The sequence below is a fragment of the Ovis aries genome, chromosome 20 (genome assembly GCF_016772045.2).
Source record: "Ovis aries strain OAR_USU_Benz2616 breed Rambouillet chromosome 20, ARS-UI_Ramb_v3.0, whole genome shotgun sequence".
Taxonomy (NCBI): domain Eukaryota; kingdom Metazoa; phylum Chordata; class Mammalia; order Artiodactyla; family Bovidae; genus Ovis; species Ovis aries.
Window position 1 is genome coordinate 25937770 of NC_056073.1, and position 23020 is coordinate 25960789.

General features: G+C 38.9%; 1 protein-coding gene across 3 annotated transcripts in view; it reads left to right on the forward strand.

Moving 5' to 3' along the window:
* LOC105605990 (butyrophilin subfamily 1 member A1-like) overlaps positions 1–23020 on the forward strand; it is a 74128-nt gene that overhangs the window by 25456 nt on the left and 25652 nt on the right. For all 3 annotated transcript variants that reach the window (XM_042237237.2, XM_042237238.2, XM_042237239.2), the window contains one exon: positions 3095–3115. In XM_042237237.2, the coding sequence (XP_042093171.1) occupies positions 3095–3115 (21 nt within the window). The remainder of the gene's footprint in view (positions 1–3094; positions 3116–23020) is intronic.

Below are 23020 nucleotides of genomic sequence, written 5' to 3' on the forward strand. Positions count from 1 at the left end.
TATTCTTTTATCTGTTTCCTATATCTTTGAAACTCTTAATGTTGAAACTTCTGGTGATCACCTGCCATATCTCAAACAGTGACATGTTTTTGCATGATTTTATGTCAGTATCTCAACTTTCAGTAGGTAACTTTTTTCACTAGGTAACTTTTCAGTTACCAGGTGTCATTTGCAATTCAGTTTATGCCATTATTACCTCTTTTGTATTTCGATCTATGTCAAGAAGGCAAAGTGCTTCTGTGAACAGAATTTTAGCACCAAATATATGTCACATTTGAGTATTCTAAAGTTCTGACCTGTCAGTTTTCCCCAAGATAGGCTTTTTCAATTTAGAAAAAGACCTGATGAGAGGGTTTCCTGGTGTTTGGAAACTTCTCCTCTTTTAAGACTCCCTCCCGGGACGGGTCTCCATCCCTAACTCTTTTGCCCCTATTTTTATATTTTGTATTTTGTCCTACCTCCTTTTGAAGACAATGAGCTACCTTTCTGGGTGCCTGGTGTCCTCTGCCAGCATTCAGAAGTTGTTTTGTGGAATTTGCTCAGCGTTCAAATGATCTTTCAATGCATTTCTGGGGGAGAAAGTGGTCTCCCAGTCCTATTCCTCTGCCATCTTGGGACCACCACTCTTCCAATTTTAAATTTTCAAAAATATGTAGGACTATTAAATGAAATAATTTTAACATTGTGTGGTTCTCAATATGTGTAGAGGTGATGCATGCAAAAAAGGAAAGTAAAGGTACATATATGGATGTAAGAGTTCTATGTTTTACTTGAAATGGTAGAATATTCAGTCTGAGCAGAATGTGAAAACTTAGGTACACACTTTTTAAAATTTCTAGAACATTCATATATGAAATAGAATATAAAGAGACACGGCCAAAAGCTAATAATCAAATTTAAATGGAATGCTAAAATGTACTGGAATAATTTATTTAAAAGTAAAAATGGGGAAATAGAAGAAAATAAGGGATAAAGATAAACCAAATATAAAGCAGTAAACCTAAGTCCAACCATATGAATAGCTATATTAAATCAAAATGAACTAAATATGACAATTAAAATGGCAAAGACTGTTATACCAGATTTTTAATACACTGTTAAAAATTCACATAAAAATATTATCAATTAAATAAAAAATATGAATAGTAAACAAAGTATAAAAAGATATGCAGTATAAACACTAAAATAAAGCTTTCTTATACTAATAACTAAAGTAGAATATTTTGAGTAGAAATGGACATTAATTAAGGAGGAAACAGTTAATTCATCAAAATACCATAATCTAAATTCACAACAGATATAAACTTTACAACAAAAAGCATCAAATACATGAAGCAAAAGCTTCATAGAATAATGCTTGAATACACCAATATTCCTCTTTCAGTAGACAGGAAACAATAGGATTTATTGATAGAAGATCTAAATAAGACTCTCAACTTGACATTTATAAAGCACTCTACACAGAACTGTAGAACACACATTTTTTCCAATTCTTCATAGAATGTACCCCTAAAACAAAATTCAGGTGACAACACATGCTGTAGCAAATCTGTAGTAATAGAAGTTATATTCTATGACCATAAATAAATTTAATTATAAATCAATAACAGAAAGATAAATGGATTACTCTCCCCCACAGTATTTGGATTTAATCAACACACTGCTAAACAGAATAGGAGTTAAGGAGGAAATAACTGAGAAATAAAAATGTATTTGAAAATAAAAAAGTATTATATCAATGTTTGTGGGAGAAGTTGAAATATTGCTTAGGGAAAATTTTATTAAATTATATTCTTATATTCAAAATGAAGAATATCTCAATGAATTATCTAATACTACAGATTAAGAAAGTTTTGAAATGAACAAAATAAAACCAGAGCAATTCAGAAAAGATAATAAATATAATATGAGAAATCAATGATATTAAAAGCAGAAAAACAGTAGAGAAAATTAATAAAACTAAGTTTGTTCTTTGAAAAAACAATGCAGTTGTTCAACCTCTAGCCAGACTGGTGAGTATAAAAAAAAAATGAGAAGACACAAATTACCAAGTTTCTGTTTTTATATGGAAAATGGCAAAAGATTCAAAGTACTGAGGAAAGGGAAAAAATAATGTCAAAGGAAAGGTTAAGCAGAAATGATAGATAAAGAAAGAATAAGAAAGAGGTATAAGACAGCTGAGGCTATTTGGGGATTTAGAAAGTCATAGTACTTACTAATTCATCCATGGTGGAATATAAGGCTATGTTATTGTAACACAGTGGACATTAATGTTACTGAAAACAGAAAAGTCAGTGGTTGTTAATTTCTTCTTCTTAACCATCAGCTTGCCACATTTACCCTTGTGCAAGCAGATTTTAAGATTTTAATCTATGTTTGTTTCCCACATCACCTATATGGTACTTTCCATTTTATTTTTCAGATCAATTTTTGCAAACACCTGGTAATGTTTGTTCTTCAAGCACTCTGCTAATTTGCCTGTTAGAGACTTTTTTCCCTTGTTTTCATTCTCTCATTTTGTTTCTTTTGCCTTTTACTTTCTCTTACTCTTACTTAGTTTCCAACATGTCATACTACGTTTCTGCTCTCAGATCTACTCCATGCTCTGTTTCATTCTTTCCCCTTCTTCCTTTCTCTTCCCTTCCTTCATTCTCTTTCCTTTTGCTTATTATCTTCACTTTGTGCTTCAGAAGTATTCTGTATCTTCATGATAAGGTTGATAAGAAACAGATTAAAGGATCCACTGCTGTGATCATCAGGGTCATTTTCCGGATAAAATCTCCAAAATTTTCTTCTTTACAATCTGTTTGATTCTAAGTTGATAAGTCCCTATCTGTGCACATTGTAGTCTTTCAACTATCCTGAGAGAGGAGTGCATATTTCCTCTCTAAAGTTTATTCACTTTCCCATAATCATTCCCAAGAGAATATCTATAAAAGCCATCAGAGAAGGCCATTTTCAATTAGCTCCCTGGCTCTGGGTTTGAGTAATATCCCATCTCTATTTTTTCAGAAAATGTGACACTGACAACAACCTATAATTATTCTGATTGAATAATCGACTAAATAAATTAATATTTCTCTCTGTTTTTCAGATGCAGTAGTAACAGAAAATGGTAAGTTCCATTAGCCATTTTACACTGTGCACATAGTCTTTTGGATCTTTTATCCATGTTGCCTTGTTCCTTGTTGTTTTGCTGTCCTTGAAACAACATGTTCCTTACATGCTGTATGACTTAAATTTACATCATTGTGCCTCATTTTTTCTCACTCCAACTAAAGTCAACAAAGTTGTTTCCATTTGCACTTAAACACTATTGCATTTAAATCATTCATACTACAAGTTGTTCTCTATTGAAAAATAGACATACATGAACCATATTTGATAATGAATTCCATTAATTATATACTTCTGAATTTCTGGAATTTTTAAGTAGAGGAAATATGCACTTTGTCTAAAATCTCAGAGAATTTGCTTTTTAAACCACTATACAAATTAAGTAAAGTTTATTTTACCTCTTATTGCAGATGTTTAGAATTAATTACCTTCTACTAGAAGGAATATTAGGTAATAAATAATTTTTTGTTCTCAGTGAGTGACATCAGTAAAAAGTAAAAACTGAAGAAATGGAAAAAAGTACTAATTGACAAATTATGGGGGGAATGAACTTTCACTTTTCATCTCTGTCTTTTTGAAGACACGGGTTCATAGTAGCAATACTGAGTATTAAGCTGATGAAAATTTTTGAATGAAGGTTTCCCTGTAGAAAGAAAATGGCCATGTGAAATTTGAACAAACTATAATTCAATAATTTCATTGTATTGTGGTAAGAACACTTATGTGAGATATAATAAAATTTTATGTGCACAATGCAATGTTGTTTACTATAGATACAATGTTGTACAGAAAATCTCTAGAATTTATTTCTCTTGCTTAACTGAAACTTCATGCCCATTCATTAATAATTTCCTATTTGACCATCAGCCTGACCCTCGACAATCTTCACTTCACATTTTTATTCTATGAATTTGACTATTGCAGATACTAGGTTTAGGTGGAATCATGCAGTATTTGTCTTTTTATGGCTGGTATATTGGCTTATAAATTTCTTTTCTTGTGGTTTTTGTGTTAGATTTCTTTTCCTCTGTGGTTTTGGCATTAGGGTGATACTGGCCTCATAAAATGAGCTGGAAAGTTTCCTCTTCCCTTCTTTTTTGAAAGAAATTGAGAAAGTTTGGCATTCAGTTCAGTTCAGTCACTCAGTTGTGTCCAACTCTTTGGGAACCCATGAACCACAGCACACCAGGCTTCCCTGTCCATCACCAACTGCCAGAGTCTACCCAAACCCGTCTCCATTGAGTCAGTGATCCCATCCAACCATCTCATCCTTTGTCGTCCCCTTCTCCTCCCACCCTTAATCTTTCCCAGAATCAGGGTCTTTTCAAATGAGTCAGCTCTTCACATCAGGTGGCATTAATTTTTCTTAAATACTTCATAGTAAAAATACAAAGAAAATAAAGAATTTTGAAAGAATCAAGAGAAGAGAGAAAACCATATACAAGAATACCCTCATAAAGCTATCAATGGATTTCTCAGAAGAAACTTTGTAGGTCAGAAGAGACTTGGATGATGTACTCAAAATAGTAAAAGAAAAATAACTGCCCACCAAGTATATTATATTTGGCAAAACTAAACTCCAACAATGAAAAAGAAAGAAAAAATTTGCAGACCAAAAAGCTGACTCATAACCACTAAACCTGCTTTACAAGAAATGTTAAATGAAGTTTTTCAAGTTGAAATGCAAGGGTATTAATTACAACATAACATTTGAAAATATGAAACTCATTGGTAAAGTTATGTAGTCAAATTCAGAATACTATAATACTGCAATGGTACATAAATCACTTTTACATAAATGGTACATAAATCACTTTTAACTCTAGTTTTAAAAAAGTTAAAAGACAAAACTGTTTAAAACAAATAAAGAAACAAACAGATAACTAGTGGGAAACTGCTGTATAATACAGGGAGCTCAGCCCTGTGCTCTGTGATGAACTAGGGGGGTAGGATAGGGGCTAGGAGGGCGGCTCAAGAGGGAGGGATATGTGTATACTTATAGCTGATTCACTTTGTTGTACAGCAGAAACCAACACAATATTGTGATGCAATTAGCCTCCAATTAAAAATGAATTAAAAATGATAATTTGTTAATAGATATGCAATACAAAAGAGGTAAATTATGACATCAACAACATAAAATAGAAGAATAAATGGAAATTTTCTTTCAAACTTATACAAAACTCAACTCAAAATGGATTAAAGACTTGACCTTCAGACTTAGAAGAAAACCTAGAGAAAAATCTCTTTGACGTTAGTCTGGGCATATTTTTTATATGACTCCAATAGCACAGACAATAAAAATTTTTTGAAAATAGACCAATGGGATTTCATCAAAATCTTCTGCACAGCAAGGAAAATGACCAACAAAGTAAGGAAACAACCTGAGAATAGAAGGAAATATTCACAAACCATGTATCTGAAAGGGTTAATATCCAAAATATATAAAGAATTCAACTCAATAGCAAAAACCAAATAACTCAAAATGGCAAAAATCAAAAAACTATTTTACTCAAAACAGCAAAAAACAAATGTCAATTTAAAATGGACAAAAAAATTTGAATAAACATTTCTCAAAAAAAAAAAACAACATACAAATGGCCAATAGGTTTGCAAAACAAATTTTAAAAAATGTTCCAAATCACTAATCATCAGTTCAGTTCAGTTCAGTGACTTAGTCGTGTCCGACTCTTTGCAACCCCATGGACTGCAGCACGCCAGGCCTCTCTGTCCATCACCAACTCCCGGAGTTTACTCAAACTCATGTCCGTTGAGTCAGTGATGCCAACCCACCATCTCATCCCCTTCTCCTCCCACCTTCAATCTTTCCTAGCATCAGGGTCTTTTCCAATGAGTCAGTTCTTCGCATCAGGTGGCCAAAGTATTGGAGTTTCAGCTTCAACATCAGTCCTTCCAATGAATATTCAGGACTGATTTCCTTTAGGATGGACTGGTTGGATCTCCTTGCAGTCCAAGATACTCTCAAGAGTCTTCTCCAACACCACAGTTCAAAACCATCAATTCTTTGGCGCTCAGCTTCAGGGAAATGCAAATGAAAACCACACTAAACTATCATCTGATAGCTGCTGAAGGGACTTTCCTGGTGACTCAGACAGTATGGAACCTGCTCGCAATGTGGGAGACCCAAGCTCAATCCCTGGGTCGGAAAGAATCCTGGAGAAGGGAATGGCTACCCACTACAGTATTCTTGCCTGAAGAAATCCATGGACAGAGGAGCCTGGTGGGCTACAGTCCATGGGATCACAGAGTCAGACACCACTGAGCAACTAACACCATCATAGCTGCTAAACAGCTTTATCAAAAAGACAAAAAATTCAAAAAGGAAACAAAGAAAAGTTTGGCACAGATGTGGAGAAAAGGGAAAAGTGTTGCTAAGAATGTAAACTGGTACAGTTATTGTGGAAAGTGCTATGTAATTTCTTTCAAAAATTATAACAAAAATTACCATATGATCCAGCAATCTTACCTCTGGATATAAATCCAAAGCAAATAAAATCAGTATCTCAAAGAGATAGCTACACTCCTGTGTTCACTGCAGCATTATTCACAAAAGCCAAGATATGGAAACAACCTCTATGCTCAGCAATAGAAAAACACATAAATATATGGAATGTATATATCCAGAATAGATATATAGAATATTAGTGCATTCTATTGTAATATAGAATATTGTAGAATATTATTTCTTTATAAAAAAGAAAGAAACTGTCATTTACAATAACATGTATAAACCTAGAGGACATTATACTAAGTGGAAATAAGCCAGAAATATAAAAGTAACACATGATCTCACTTATACTTTTTAGTTTAAATCAGAATGGCAAAAATGTATTGCTTTGCTGTTTCAAATCTTATGAACTACAAACCCAAATGTGACACAAGCAATTTTAAAAACTGTTTTCACCAGCCTTCCCAACCCCAAAGGAGATTAAAAAGTAGTAATGTAAAATATTAAGGTCAAGTTGCCTTAACTTGTTGTTCACTCTGTAAGTCATGTCCGACACTTTGTGATCCCATGATCTGCAGCATGCCAGGCTTCCCTGTCCTTCACCATCTCCCAGAGTTTGCTCAAACTCATGTCCAATGAGTCAGTGATGCCAACCAAAGATGTCATCCTCTGTTGTCCCCTTCTCCTCCTGCCTTCAATCTTTCCCAGCATTAGGATATTTTCCAATGAATTGGCTCTTTGCATCAAGTTGCCAAATTATTGGAGCTTCACCTTCAGCAGCAGTCTTTCCAATGAACATTCAGGGTTGATTTCCTTTAGGATTGACCGGTTTGATCTCCTTGTAGTCCAAGGGACTCTCAAGAATCTTCTCCAGAACCACAGTTTGAAAGCATCAATTCTTCAGCACTCAACCTTCTTTAGGAGAGCCTACTGGTGGCTCAGACAGTAAAGAATCTTCCTACAATGCAGGAGACCTGGGATTGATCCCTGTGCCAGGAAGATCCCCTGGAGAAGGGAAGAGCAACCCACCCCAGTATTCTTGCCTGGAGAATTACATGGACATAGGAGCCTGGCAGGCTTCAGTCCATGGGTTACAAAGAATTGGACATGACTGAACGAGTAACACTTTCGGCCTTCTTTATAGTCCAACTCTCACATCCATACATGACTACTAGAAAAATCAAAGCTTTGACTATACAGACCACGGTCGGCAAAGTGATGTCTGTTTCTGTTAGGTCCTTGCCGTTTCTCCGTGTGTGTGTGTGTGCATGTTTATGTATGTATATATACATTTTGTTACTCTAGGAAATCTCATTGATAACATGCCTCAAAAGTCTAGGGCTAGTTCTAAGATGCTTCTGAACCACTTTTCAGAATCATAACACAAGAATTATTTAAACCTTCGTATTTTTAGACATCAAATGATGTTCTTTAAATTGTAGTGATGTTTTCAATGGAATAGATTTTAGAAATCTACCTTTTTAATTATGGAATGGATGTGACAAAAATGTTGCGGGAAAAAACTATTAGAAGAGGTTTGTTGCAGCTTCTTTATAATGTTCATATATGTGTGTTTATATATTTTCTCTTGCCAAAAGGATCAAGAATATTTTTTACAAATTTACCACCACAATATTCCTGAAAATTTTGTCAATTAATTAAATTGATTGCATTTCCCCTTTTTTCATTTACTATAGAATATCTCTGGACAATATTGACTTCTGAAACAATTTGTGTGTGTGTGTGTGTGTATAATATCATATAAGAAACAAATCGCCAGTCTAGGTTTGATGCAGGATACAGGATGCTTGGAGCTGGTGCGCTGGGATGACCCAGAGAGATGGTATGGGGAGGGAGGTGGGAGGGGAGTTCAGGATTGGGAACACGTGTACACCCGTGGTGGATTCATGTTGATGTATGGCAGAGCCAATACAATATTGTAAAGTAAAATAAAATAAAAATTTTTTTAAAGCAACACTGTATTTTTTTTAATGAAAAAAAAAAATGAACCAGTCTGTTGCTCCATGTCCAGTTCTAACTGTTGCTTCCTGACCTGCATACAGATATCTCAAGAGGCAGATCAGGTGGTCTGGTATTCCCATCTCTTTGAATTTTCCACAGTTTATTGTGATCCACACAGTCAAAGGCTTTGGCATAGTCAATAAAGCAGAAATTGATGTTTTTCTAGAACTCTTTTGTTTTTCGATGATCCACTGGATGTTGGCAATTTGATCTCTGGTTCCTCTGCCTTTTCTAAAACCACCTTGAACATCTGGAAGTTCATGGTTCATGTATTGCTGAAGTGTGTCTTGGAGAATTTTGAGCATTATTTTACTAGCGTGTGAGATGAGTGCAATTGTGCGGTAGTTTGAGCATTCTTTGGCATTGTCTTTCTTTGGAATTGGAATGAAAACTGACTTTTTCCAGTCCTATAGCCACTGCTGAGTTTTCCAAATTTGCTGACATATTGACTGCAGTGCTTTCCCAGCATCATCTTTCACGATTTGAAATAGTTCTACTGGAATTCCATACCTCCACTAGCTTTAATCGTAGTGATGCTTTCTAAGGACCACTTGACTTCACATTCCAGGATGTCTGGCTCTAGTGAGTGATCACTCCATCGTGAATATCCGGGTCGTGAAGATCTTTTTTGTACAGTTCTTCTGTGTATTCTTGCCACCTCTTCTTAATATCTTCTGCTTCTGTTAGGTCCATACCATTTCTGTCCTTTATCGAGCCCATCTTTGCATGAAATGTTCCCTTGGTGTCTCTAATTTTCTTGAAGAGATCTCTAGTCTTTCCCATTCTGTTCTTTTCCTCTATTTCTTTGCATTGATTGCTGAGGAAGGCCTTCTTATCTCTTCTTGCTATTCTTTGGAACTCTGCATTCACATGCTTATATCTTTCCTTTTCTCCTTTGCTTTTCACCTCTCTTCTTTTCACAGGTATTTTTAAGGCCTCCCCAGACAGCCATTTTGCTTTTTTGCATTTCTTTTCCATGGGGATGGTCTTGATCGCTGTCTCCTGTACAATGTCATGAACCTCCGTCCATAGTTCATCAGGCACTCTATCAATCAGATCTAGGCCCTTAAATCTATTTCTCACTTCCACTGTATAATCATAAGGGATTTTATTTACATATACCTGAATGTTTTCAGTAGGGGCCCAATATGCTACTGGAGATCCATAGAGAAATAACTCCAGAAAGAATGAAGGGATGGAGCCAAGAAAAACAATACCCAACTGTTGATGTGACTGGTGATAGAAGCAAGGTTTGATGCTGTAATGAGCAATATTGCATAGGAATCTGGAATGTCAGGTCCATGAATCAAGGCAAATTGAAAGTGGTCAAACAAGAGATGGCAAGAGTGAACGTCGACATTCTAGGAATCAGCGAACTAAAATGGACTGGAATGGGTGAATTTAACTCAGATGACCATTATATTTACTACTGTGGCAGGAATCCCTTAGAAGAAATGGAGTAGCCATCATGGTCAACAAGAGTCTGAAATGCAGTACTTGGATGCAATCTCAAAAACGACAGAATGATCTCTGTTCGTTTCCAAGGCAAACCATTCAATATCACAGTAATCCAAGTCTATGCCCCAACCGGTAATGCTGAAGAAGCTGAGGTTGAACTGTTCTATGAAGACCTGCAAGATCTTTTAGAACTAACACCCAAAATAGATGTCCTTTCATTATAGGGGACTGGAATGCAAAAGTAGGGAGTCAAGAAACACCTGGAGTAACAGGCAAATTTGGCCTTGGAATGCGGAATGAAATAGGGCAAAGACTAATAGAGTTTTGCCAAGAAAATGCACTGGTCATATCAAACACCCTCTTCCGACAACACAAGAGAAGATTCTACACATGGACATCACCAGATGGTCAACACCGAAATCAAATTGATTATATTCTTTGCAGCCAAAGATGGAGAAGCTCTATACAGTCAAAAAAACAAGACTGGAAACTGACTATGGCTCAGATCATGAACTCCTTATTGCCAAATTCAGACTTAAATGGAAGAAAGTAGGGAAAAGCGCTAGACCATTCAGGTATGACCTAAATAAATCCCTTATGATTATACAGTGGAAGTGAAAAATAGATTTAAGGGCCTAGATCTGATTGATAGAGTGCCTGATGAACTATGGAATGAGGTTTGTGACACTGTACAGGAGACAGGGATCAAGACCATCCCCATGGAAAAGAAATGCAAAAAAGCAAAATGGCTGTCTGGGGAGGCCTTAAAAATACCTGTGAAAAGAAGAGAGGTGAAAAGCAAAGGAGAAAAGGAAAGATATAAGCATGTGAATGCAGAGTTCCAAAGAATAGCAAAAACAGATACGAAAGCCTTCTTCAGCTATCAATGCAAAGAAATAGAGGAAAAGAACAGAATGGGAAAGACTAGAGATCTCTTCAAGAAAATTAGAGACACCAAGGGAACATTTCATGCAAAGATGGGCTCAATAAAAGACAGAAATGGTATGGACCTAACAGAAGCAGAAGATATTAAGAAGAGATGGCAAGAATACACAGAAGAACTGTACAAAAAAATCTTCACGACCCAGATATTCACGATGGAGTGATCACTCACTAGAGCCAGACATCCTGGAATGTGAAGTCAAGTGGTCCTTAGAAAGCATCACTATGAACAAACCTAGTGGAGGTGATAGAATTCCAGTTGAGATATTTCAAGTCCTGAAAGATGATGCTGTGAAACTTCTGCACTCAATTTGCCCACAAATTTGGAAAACTTAGCAGTGGCCACAGGACTGGAAAAGGTCAGTTTTCATTCCAATTCCAAAGAAAGACAATGCCAAAGAATGCTCAAACTACCGCACAATTGCACTCATCTCACATGTTAGTAAAGTAATGCTCAAAATTCTCCAAGCCAGGCTTCAGCAATACATGAACCGTGAACTTCCATATGTTCAAGCTGGTTTTTGAAAAGGCAGAGGAACCAGAGATCAAATTGCCAACATCCGCTGGATCATCGAAAAACAAAAGAGTTCTAGAAAAACATCAATTTCTGCTTTATTGACTATGCCAAAGCCTTTGACTGTGTGGATCACAATAAACTGTGGAAAATTCTGAAAGAGATGGGAATACCAGACTACCTAACCTGCCTCTTGAGATATCTGTATGCAGGTCAGGAAGCAACAGTTAGAACTGGACATGGAACAACAGACTGGTTCCAAATAGGAAAAGGAATACGTCAAGGCTGTATATTGTCACCCTGCTTATTTAACTTCTATGCAGAGTACATCATGAGAAACGCTGGACTGAAAGAAACACAAGCTGGAATCAAGACTGCCGGGAGAAATATCAATAACCTCAGATATGCAGATGACACCACCCTTATGTCAGAAAGTGAAGAGGAACTCAAAAGCCTCTTGAAAGTGAAATTGGAGAGTGAAAATGTTGGCTTAAAGCTCAACATTCAGAAAATGAAGATCATGGCATCTGGTCCCATCACTTCATGGGAAATAGATGGGGAAACAGTGGAAACAGTGTCAGACTTTCTTTTGGGGGGCTCCAAAATCACTGCAGATGGTGACTGCAGCCATGAAATTAAAAGACGCTTACTCCTTGGAAGAAAAGTTATGACCAACCTAGATAGCATATTCAAAAGTAGAGACATTACTTTGCCGACTAAGGTCCGTCTTGTCAGGGCTATGGTTTTTCCAATAGTCATGTATGGATGTGAGAGTTGGACTGTGAAGAAACCTGAGCACTGAAAAATTGATGCTTTTGAACTGTGGTGTTGGAGAAGACTCTTGAGAGTCCTTTGGACTGCAAGGAGATCCAACCAGTCCATTCTGAAGGAGATCATCCCTGGGATTTCTTTGGAAGGAATGATGCTAAAGCTGAAACTCCAGTACTTTGGCCTCCTCATGCGAAGAGTTGACTCGTTGGAAAAGACTTTGATGCTGAGAGGTATTGGAGGCAGGAGGAGAAGGGGACGACAGAGGATGAGATGGCTGGATGGCATCACTGACTCAATGGATGCGAGTCTGTGAACTCTGGGAGTTGGTGATGGACAGGGAGGCCTGTCGTGCTGCGATTTCTGGGGTCGCAAAGAGTCAGACAGGAATGAGCGACTGAACTGAACTGAACTGAATGTTTTAGTGGTTGTCCTTTCTTTCTTCAATTTAAGTCTGAATTTGGCAATGAGTTTATGATCTGAGCCACAGTCAGCTCTCAGACTTGTTTTTGCTGACTGTATAGAGCTTCTCCATCTTTGGCTGCAAAGAATATAATCAATTTGATTTCGGTGTTGACCATCTGGTGATGTCCATGTTTAGAGTCTTCTCTTGTTTTGCTGGAAGAGAGTGTTTGCTATGGCCAGTGCATTCTCTTGGCAAAACGCTATTAGTCTTTGCCCTGCTTCATTCCGTACTCCAAGGCCAAATTTGCTTGTTACTCCAGGTGTCTTTGACTTCTTACTTTTGCATTCCAGTCCCCTATAATGAAAAGGACATCTATTTTGGGTGTTAGTTCTAAAAGATCTTGTAGGTCTTCATAGAACCATTCAACTTCAGCTTCTTAAGCATTGCTGGTTGGGGCATAGACTTGGATAACTGTGATATTGAATGGTTTGCCTTGGAAACGAACAGAGATCATTCTGTCGTTTTTGAGATTGCATCCAAGTACTGCATTTCAGACTCTTGTTGACCATGATGGCTACTCCATTTCTTCTAAGGGATTCCTGCCCACAGAAGTTGATATAATGGTCATCTAGTTAAATTCACCCATTCCAGTCCGTTTTAGTTCACTGATTCCTCAAATGTCGACATTCACTCTTGCCATCTCCTGTTTGACCACTTCCAATTTGCCTTGATTCATGGACCTGACATTCCAGGTTCCTATGCAATATTGCTCTTTACTGCATCGGACCTTGCTTCTATTACCAGTCACATCCACAACTGGGTATTGTTTTTGCTTTGGCTCTATCCCTTTATTCTTTCTGGAGTTATTTCTCTACTGATCTCCAGTAGCATATTGGGCACCTACTGACCTGGGGAGTTCCTCTTTCAGTATCCTATCATTTTGCCTTTTCATACTGTTCATGGGTTCTCAGGGCAAGAATACTGGAGTGGTTTGCCATTCCCTTCTCCAGTGGACCACATTCTTTGGGACCTCTCCACTATGACCCGCCTGTCTGGGGTTGCCCCACAGGGCATGGCTTAGTTTCATTGAGTTAGACCAGGCTGTGGTCCATGTAATTAGATTGACTAGTTTTCTGTGATTATGGTTCAATGTGTCTGCCCTCTGATGCCCCTCGCAACACTTACCGTCTTACTTGGGTTTCTCTTAGCTTGGATGTAAGTAAGCATCTTTTAATTTCGTGGCTGCAATCACAATCGGCAGCGATTTTGGAGCCCAAAAAAGTAAAGTCTGACACTGTTTCCACTGTTTCCCCATCTATTTCCCATGAAGTGATGGGACAAGATGCCATGATCTTAGTTTTCTGAATGTTGAGCTTTAATCCAAGGTTTTAGGTATAAAGTTAGGTTATTTATTTGACCTTTTTCTTGTTTCTTGCGGTAAGCTTGTATTGCTATGAACCTTCCCCTTAGCACTGCTTTTACTGAGTCCCATAGGTTTTCGGTTGTTGTCTTTTCATTTTCATTCATTTCTATGAATATTTTGATTTCCTTTTTTATTTCTTCTGTGATTTGTTGTTTATTTAGAAGGGTGTTGTTTATTCTCCATATGTTGGAATTTTTAATAGTTTTTTTTTCCTGTAGTTGATATCTAACCTTACTGCATTGTTATCAGAAAAGATGCTTGGAATGATTTCAATATTTTTGAATTTACCAAGGCTAGATTTATGGCCCAGGTTGTGATCTATCCTGGAGAAGTTTCCGTGTGCACTTGAGAAAAGGTGAAATTTATTGTTTTGGGGTGGAATGTCCTATAGATATCAATTAGGTCTAACTGGCCCATTGTATCATTTAAAGTTTGTATTTCCTTGTTAATTTTTTGGTTCATTGATCTATCCATAGGTGTGAGTGGGATATTAAAGTCTCCCACTATTATTGTGTGACTGTTAATTTCCCCTTTCATACTTGTCAGCATTTGCCTTACATATTGTGGTGCTCCTATGTTGGGCTAATATGTATTTATAATTGTTATATCTTCTTCTTCGATTGATCTTTTGATCATTTTGTAGTTTCCTTCTTTGTCTCTTTACACAGCCTTTATTTCAAAGTCTGTTTTATCTGATGTGACTATTGCTGCTGCTGCTGCTAAGTCGCTTTAGTCGTGTCCGACTCTGTGTGACCCCATAGACGGCAGCCCACCAGGCTCCCTCGTCCCTGAGATTCTCCAGGCAAGAACACTCGAGTGGGTTGCCATTTCCTTCTCCAATGCATGAAGGTGAAAAGTGAAGTGAAGTCGCTCAGTCGTGTCCAACCCTCAGCGACCCCATGGACTGCAGCCTTCCAGGCTCCTCTGTCCATGGGATTTTCCAGGCAAGAGTACTGGAGTGGGGTGCCATTGCCTTCTCTGTGAGTATTGCTACTCCTGCTTTCTTTTGGTCTCCATTTGCATGAAATATCTTTTTCCAGCCCTTCACTCTCAGTCGGTATGTGTCCCTTGTTTGGAGGTGGGTCTCTTGTAGACAACATATATAAGGGTCTTGTTTTTGTATCCATCCAGCCAGTCTTTGTCTTTTGGTTTGGCCATTCAACCCATTTACATTTAAGGCAATTAGTGATAAGTATGATCCCATTGCCATTTACTTTGTTGTTTTGGGTTAGAGTTTATACACCCTTTTTGTGTTTCCTGTCTAGAGAAGATCCTTTAGCATTTTTGAAGAGCTGGTTTGGTGGTGCTGAATTCTCTCGGCTTTTGCTTGTCTGTAAAGGTTTTGGTTTCTCCTTCATACTTGATTGAGATCCTTGCTGGGTGCAGTAATCTGGGCTGTAGGTTATTTTCTTTCATCTCTTTAAGTATGTCTTGCCATTCCCTCCTGGCCTGAAGAGTTTCTGTTGAAAGATCAGCTGTTATCCTTATGGAAATCCCTTTGTGTGTTGTTTTTCCCTTGCTGCTTTTAATATTTGTTCTTTGTGTTTGATCTTTGTTAATTTGATTAATATGTGTCTTGGGGTGTTTCACCTTGGGTTCATCCTGTTTGGGACTCTCTGTGTTTCTTGGACTTGGGTGATTATTTCCTTCCCCATTTTATGGAAGTTTTCAACTATTATCTCCTTAAATAATTTCTCATGGTCTTTCTTTTTGTCTTCCTCCGGGACTCCTATGATTCGAATGTTGGGATGTTTGGGTCTCTGAGGTTGTCCTAGTTTCTTTCCATTCTTTTATTTTCTCTCTCTCTCTCTCTCTCTCTCTCTCTCTGCTTCATTTATTTCCACCATTCTATCTTCCACCTCACTTATCCTATCTTCTGCCTCAGTTATTCTATTGTTGGTGCCCTCCAGGGTGTTTTTTATATCATTTATTGCATTATTCATTATTGATTGACTCTTTATTTCTTCTAGGTCCTTGTTAAACATTTATTGCATCTTCTCAATCCTTCTTTCCAGGCTATTTATCTGTAACTCCATTTCGTTTTCAAGATTTTGGATCATTTTTACTATCATTATTCTGAATTCTTTTTCAGGCAGACTCCCTATCTCCTCCTCTTTTGTTTGGTTTGGTAGGCATTTATCATGTTCCTTTACCTGCTGAGTATTTCTCTGCCTTTTCATCTTGTTCAGATTGCTTTGTTTGGGGTGGCCTTCCTGTATTCTGGCTGTTTGTGGTTCCTCTTAATTGTGGAGGTTCCTCCCTGTGGGTGGGGTTGGATGAGTGGCTTGTCAAGGTTTCCTGGTTAGGGAAGCTTGCATTGGTGTCCTGGTGGGTGGAGCTGGATTTTTTCTCTCTGGAGTGCAATGAACTGTCCAGTAGTGAGTTTTGAGATGTCTATGGGTTTGATGTGACTTTGGGCAGCCTGTGGGGGCGCTTCCCTGGTGGCTCAGACGGTAAAGCATCTGCAAGACCTGGGTTCGATTTCTGGGTCGGGAAGATCCCCTGGAGAAGGAAATGGCAACCCACTCCAGTACTCTTGCCTGGAAAATCCCATGGATGGAGGAGCCTGGTGGGCTGCAGTCCTTGAGGTTGCAAAGAGTCAGACATGACTGAGCAACTTCGCTTCACTTGGGCAGCCTGTATATTAAGGCTCAGGGGTATGTTCCTGCATTACTGGAGAATTTGCATGGTATATCTTGCTCTGGAACTTGTTGGCTCTTGGGTGGAGCTTGGTTTCAGTGTAAGTATGGAGGGTTTTATTCCCTGGTGGCTCAGACAGTAAAGCGTCTGTCTACAACGCAGGAGACCTGGGTTCGATCCCTGGGTCGGGAAGATCCCCTGGAGAAGGAAATGGCAATCCAGTCCAGTCCTCTTGCCTGGAAAATCCCATGGACAGAGGAGCCTGGCGGCCTACAGTTCATGGGGTCGAAAGGAGTCAGACACGACTGAGCGACTTCACTATATATACCTACACTGAAACCAAGCTCCACCCAAGGTATGGAGGGTTTTGGCTTCCCTAGTGGTTCAGAGGTTAAAGCATCTGCCTCCAATGCGGGAGACCCAGGTTCGATCCTTGGGTCGGGAAGATCCCCTGGAGAAGGAAATGGCAATCTACTCCAGTATTCTTGCCTGGAGAATCCCATGGACGGAGAAGCCTAGTAGGTTACAGTCCACGGGGTTGCAAAGAGTCAGACACGACTGAGCGACTCCACCTTATGGAGGGTTTTGATGAGCTCTTATCAATTAACATTCCCTTGAGTCAGGAGTTCTCTAGTGTTCTCAGGTTTGAGTTTTAAGCCTCCAGCCTCTGGTTTTCAATCTTATTCTTACAGTAGCCTCAAGACTTCTCCATCCATACAGCACCAATGATAAAACATCTAGGTTAATGGAGAAAGGAGTCTACACAGTGAAGGGCACCAAGAAAGGTTCGTTGAGTTACATGGAGAAGAGAAGAGGAAGGAGGGAGATAGAGGTGACCAGAAGGAGAATGGGGGGAATCAAAAGAAGAAAGAGCAATCTAGCCAGTAATCAAATCCCTATGTGCTCTCCACAGCCTGGAACACCCAGAGAGGCTCACAGAGTTACATAGAGAAGAGAAGAGGGAGGAAGTAGATAGAGGTGACCAGGAAGAGAAGAGCGGGGTCAAAAGGAGAGAGACAGATCTAGCCAGTAATCCGTTTCCTAAGTGTTCTCCACAGCCTGGAATATCCAAAGAGATTCACAGAGTTGGGTAGAGAAGAGAAGGGGAAGGGAAGAGATAGAGGTGACCTAGGAGAGAAAAAGGAGAGTCAAAAGGGGGAGAGGGAAACCAAGCCAGTAATCACACTCCTAAGTAAAAATGGGTACCGAAGATTGCATTCTTAAAGGTACAAAATTGATAACAAGTACCAAAAAACAAAGATTAAAAATCTAGAGTAGAGGTTAGACTCTCAAAAATACAATATTTAAAAAAAAAAGGAAACAAAATCAAAAAATTTTTTTTAATGTATATGAAATTTGCTTTAAAAGTAGGATCTTTTCTTTTTTGCAAGGTTATAAAAATGAAAATAGAAGGAGTAATTAAGGAATTAAGAATTTGTTTAATGATAATAGTAAAAATATATCTAGGAATTTCTCTGGAGCTGTTCCGGGCAGTGTGGGGTCAGTTCAGTTTCAGATAGTTCCTTGTTCCAGCTTTTACTTCTCAAGGTCTATAGGCCCCTTCCAATGTAGTCGGTGATAACTACAGGGTTTTAATCTGTTGCACCTATCACTTCAAAGCAGTTCCCTCTGTTTACTTTGGCTTCGTCTGTCTCTTCAGTGTCTAATTTCCATCCTGACACAAGGGGGCGGTGGTGGACACTTTTTTAGGCTCATTTGTTCAGTCGTGCTGTGGGGAAGGAGGAACACTGCAAACAAATATCACTGGTGTGTGTGGGGAGTGCTCGCAGTGTGCTCACAGTGTCTTGGCCACACTGGGTTTGGCCTCACTTATGGCGTGTGTGCTTTCCCAGTCTACACTGCTCAGGCTCCAGGTTGCTCTGCAGGGTAACTGTCTAAAGCGGGCCCTGGGTTGTGTGCACTTCCCAGGTCTAAGTCGCTGAGGTTCAGGTTCTCAGGTACTCCACAAAGGTGCAGACTCAGTTGGGCCTACGTTTTGTGCTCTTCCCAGGTCCGAGCAGCTCAGGCGACCAGGTGCTTGGCAAGCGCACTCTCCCCAGGTGGAGCTGTAGGTCTTATCACCTCCTCCTCCCAGCCACTCGGTTTCCTGAGTGCACATTGGGAGCACTGTCTCAGGTGTGCCATGTGTTTCCTCTGGGCTGATGATCTCTGGCTGCGACGCTCCTGGGGGATGTCAACCGTCCAAGATCCCAGGAAGACTTGGTTAGCAACTGGGAGCCTGCTCGCAGTTTGGTAAAGGATGCCGTCTCTGGGGCTGAGATTGCCCTTTGCCTGCTGGCTCTGGCTGTAGCTGCCTGCCTCTGCCTCTGGCAGGGGATGGGCCGGTCTGCAGCCGGCTAGCTCTCCTCTGGTATTCGCTCAGTATTTTGTTCTGTGAGCCAGCCAGCATGCCTTAGGTTAAAGCTTTTCAAGGGAAAGTTCTCTCTTTCTCTTTTTTATCTCTCTGGCTATCCCACAGTTTGGGTTGCTATCTCATGTTAGCTCCCTCAGATTGCCCTCAGGGCATTCAGGCCCAGTCCCTACCCTAAGAAATGTAGCCCGCACCTCTCTGTTTAGCCTCTGCTTGCTGGTGATGGATGCGAGCATCTGGGCTTCTTCTAAGCTGGGAGTTGCCATTAGGCACATAATCTGTTGGGTTTATTTATTTATTTATTTATTTATTTTTCCTCCTGGTTATGTTGTCCTCTGTGATTCCAAAACTCCGAACAGACCCACCAGTGGTAGGGTTTCCTGGTGTTTGGAAACTTCTCCTCTTTTAAGACTCCCCTTGTAGCTCAGGTGGTAAAGAATCCGCCTGCCATGTGGGAGACCTGGGTTCGATCCCTGGCTTGGGAAGATCCCCTGCAGAAGGGAAAGGCTACCCACTCCAGTATTCTGGCCTGGAGGATTCCATGGGCTGTTCTCCAGCCCATGGGGTCGCAAAGAGTTGGACACAACTGAGCGACTTTCACTTTCACTTTACTGAGATGGGTCTCCATTCCTAACTCTTTTGTCTCTCTTTTTATCTTTTATATTTTGTCCTACCTCCTTTCGAAGACAATGGGCTGACTTTCCGGGTCCTCTACGGGAGAAGGCAATGGCACCCCACTCCAGTACTCTTGCCTGGAAAATCCCATGAATGGAAAAGCCTGGTAGGCTGCAGTCCATGGGGTCGCTAAGAGTTGGACACGACTGAGCGACTTTACTTTCACTTGTCACTTTCATGCACTGGAGAAGGAAATGGCAACCCACTCGAGTGTTCTTGCCTGGAGAATCCCAGGGGAGGGGGAGCCTGAAGGGCTGCCGTCTATGGGGTCACATAGAGTCGGACACGACTGAAGTGACTTAACAACTGTCCTCTGCCAGCATTCAGAAGTTGTTTCGTGGAATTTGCTCAGCTTTCAAATGATCTTTCGATGAGTTTGTAGGGGAGAAAATTGTCTCCATATCCTATTCCTCTGCCATCTCAGGACCACCCCCCTTCCAATTTTAAACTTTCAAAAATATTTATGACTTATTAAATGAAATAATTTTAACATTGTGTGGTTCTTAATATGTGTAGAGGTGATGCTTGCAAAAAAGGAAAGTAAAGGTACATATGTGGATGTCAGAGTTCTACATTTTACTTGAAATGGTAGAATAATCATTCTGAGTAGAATGTGAAAACTTAGGTACACACTTTTTAAAATTTCTAGAACATTCGTATATGAAATGGAATATAAAGAGACATGGCCAAAGGCTAATAATCAAATTTAAATGGAATGCTAAAATGTACTGGAACAATTTATTTAAAAGTAAAAATGGGGAAACAGAAGAAAACAAGGAACAAATATAAACCAAGTAGAAAGTAGTAAACCTAAGTCCAAACATAAATAGCTATATTAAATCAAAATGAACTAAATATGACAATTAAAATGGCAGAGACTGTTATACAAGATTTTTAACACACTGATAAAAATTCAGATAAAAATATTATCAATTAAATAAAAAATATGAATAGTAAACAAAGTATAAAAAGATATGCAGTATAAACACTAAAGTAAAGCTTTTTTATACTAATATACTAATATAAAAAAGAATTTAAGTAGAATATTTTGAGTAGAAGTGGACATTAATTAATGAGGAAACAGTAAATTCATCAAATATCGTAATCTAAATTCACAACAGATATAAACTTTACAACAAAAAGCATCAAATACATGAAGCAAAAACTTCATAGAATAATGCTTGAATACACCAATATTCCTCTTTCAGTAGACAGGAAACAATAGGATTCATTGATAGAAGATCTAAATAAGACCCTCAACTTGACATTTATAAAGCACTCTACACATAATTGCAGAACACATTTTTTTTCTCAATTTTTCATAGAATGTACACCTAAAACAAAATCCAGGTGACAACACATGCTGTAACAAATCTGTAGTAATAGAAGTTATGTTCTATGACCATAAATAAATTTAATTATAAATCAATAACAGAAAGATAAATGGATTACTCTCCCCCACAGTATTTGGATTTAATCAACACATTGCTAAACAGAATAGAAGTTAAGGAGGGAAAAGCTGAGAAGTAAAAATGTATTTGAAAATAAAACAGCATTATATCAATATTTGTGGGAGAAGTTGAAATATTGCCTGGGGAAATTTTCTTAAATTATATTCTTATATTCTTTTTTTTTTTAACTTTAAAATATTGCATTGGTTTTGCCATACATCAACATTAATCCACCATGGGTGTACACATGTTCCCCAACCTGAACCCCCCTCCCACCACCCTTCCCATACCATCCCTCTGGGTCATCCAAGTGCACAAGCCCCAAGCGTCCTGTATCATGCATCAAACCTGGACTGGTGATTCATTTCACATATGATATTATACATGTCTCAATACCATTCTCCCAAATCATCTCACCTTCACCCTCTCCCACAGCGTCCAAAAGACTATTCTATACATCTGTGTCTCTTTTGTTGTATCACATACAGGGTTATCATTACCATCTTTCTAAATTCCATATATATGCATTAGTATACCAAATTGCGGAGAAGGCAATGGCGACCCACTCCAGTACTCTTGCCTGGAAAATCCCATGGGTGGAGGAGCCTGGTTGGCTGCAGTCCATGGGGTGGCTAAGAGTTGCAGACGACTGAGCGACTTCACTTTCACTCTTCACTTTCATGCATTGGAGGTCATGGCAACCCACTCCAATGTTCTTGCCTGGAGAATCCCAGGGACGGAAGAGCCTGGTGGGCTGCCTGCTATGGGGTTGCACAGAGTCGGACACAACTGAAGCGAGTTAGCAGCAGCAGCAGCAGCATACTGTATCGGTGTTTTTCTTTCTGGCTTACTTCACTCTGTATAATCGGCTCCAGTTTCATCCATCTCATTAGAACTGATTCAAATGTATTCTTTTTAATGGCTGAGTAATACTCCATTGTGTATATGCACCACGGCTTTCTTATCCATTCATCTGTTGATGGACATCTAGGTTGCTTCCATGTCCTAGTGATTATAAACAGTGCTGTGATGAACATTGGGGTACATGTGTATCATTCAATTCTGGTTTTCTTGGTGTGTATGCCCAGCAGTGGGATTGCTGGGTTGTATGGCAGTTCCATTTTCAGTTTTTTAAGGAATCTCCACACTGTTCTCCATAATGGCTGACTAGTTTGCATTCCAACCAACAGTGTAAGAGGGTTCCCTTTTCTCCACACCCTCTCCAGCATTTACTGTTCATAGACTTTTGGATCGCAGCTATTCTGACTGGTGTGAGATGGTACCTCATTGTGGTTTTGATTTGCACTTCTCTGATAATGAGTAATGCTGAGCATCTTTTCATGTATTTGTTAGCCATTTCTATGTCTTCTTTGTCTGTTTAGTTCTTTGACCCATTTTTTGATTGACTCGTCTATTTTTCTGGAATTGAGCTGCAGAAGCTGCTTATGTATTTTTGAGATCAATTCTTGGTCAGTTGCTGCATTTGCTATTATTTTCTCCCATTCTGAAGACTGTCTTTTCACCTTGCTTATAGTTTCCTTTGTTGTGCAGAAGCTTTTAATTTTAGTTAGGTCCCACTTGTTTATTTTTGCTTTTACTTCCAATATTCTGGGAGGTGGGTCATAGATTATCCTGCTGTGATTTATGTCGGAGAGTGTTTTGCCTATGTTTTCCTCTAGGAGTTTAATGGTTTCTGGTCTTAGATTTAGATCTTTAATCCATTTTGAGTTTATTTTTGTGTATGGTGTTAGAAAGGGTTCTAGT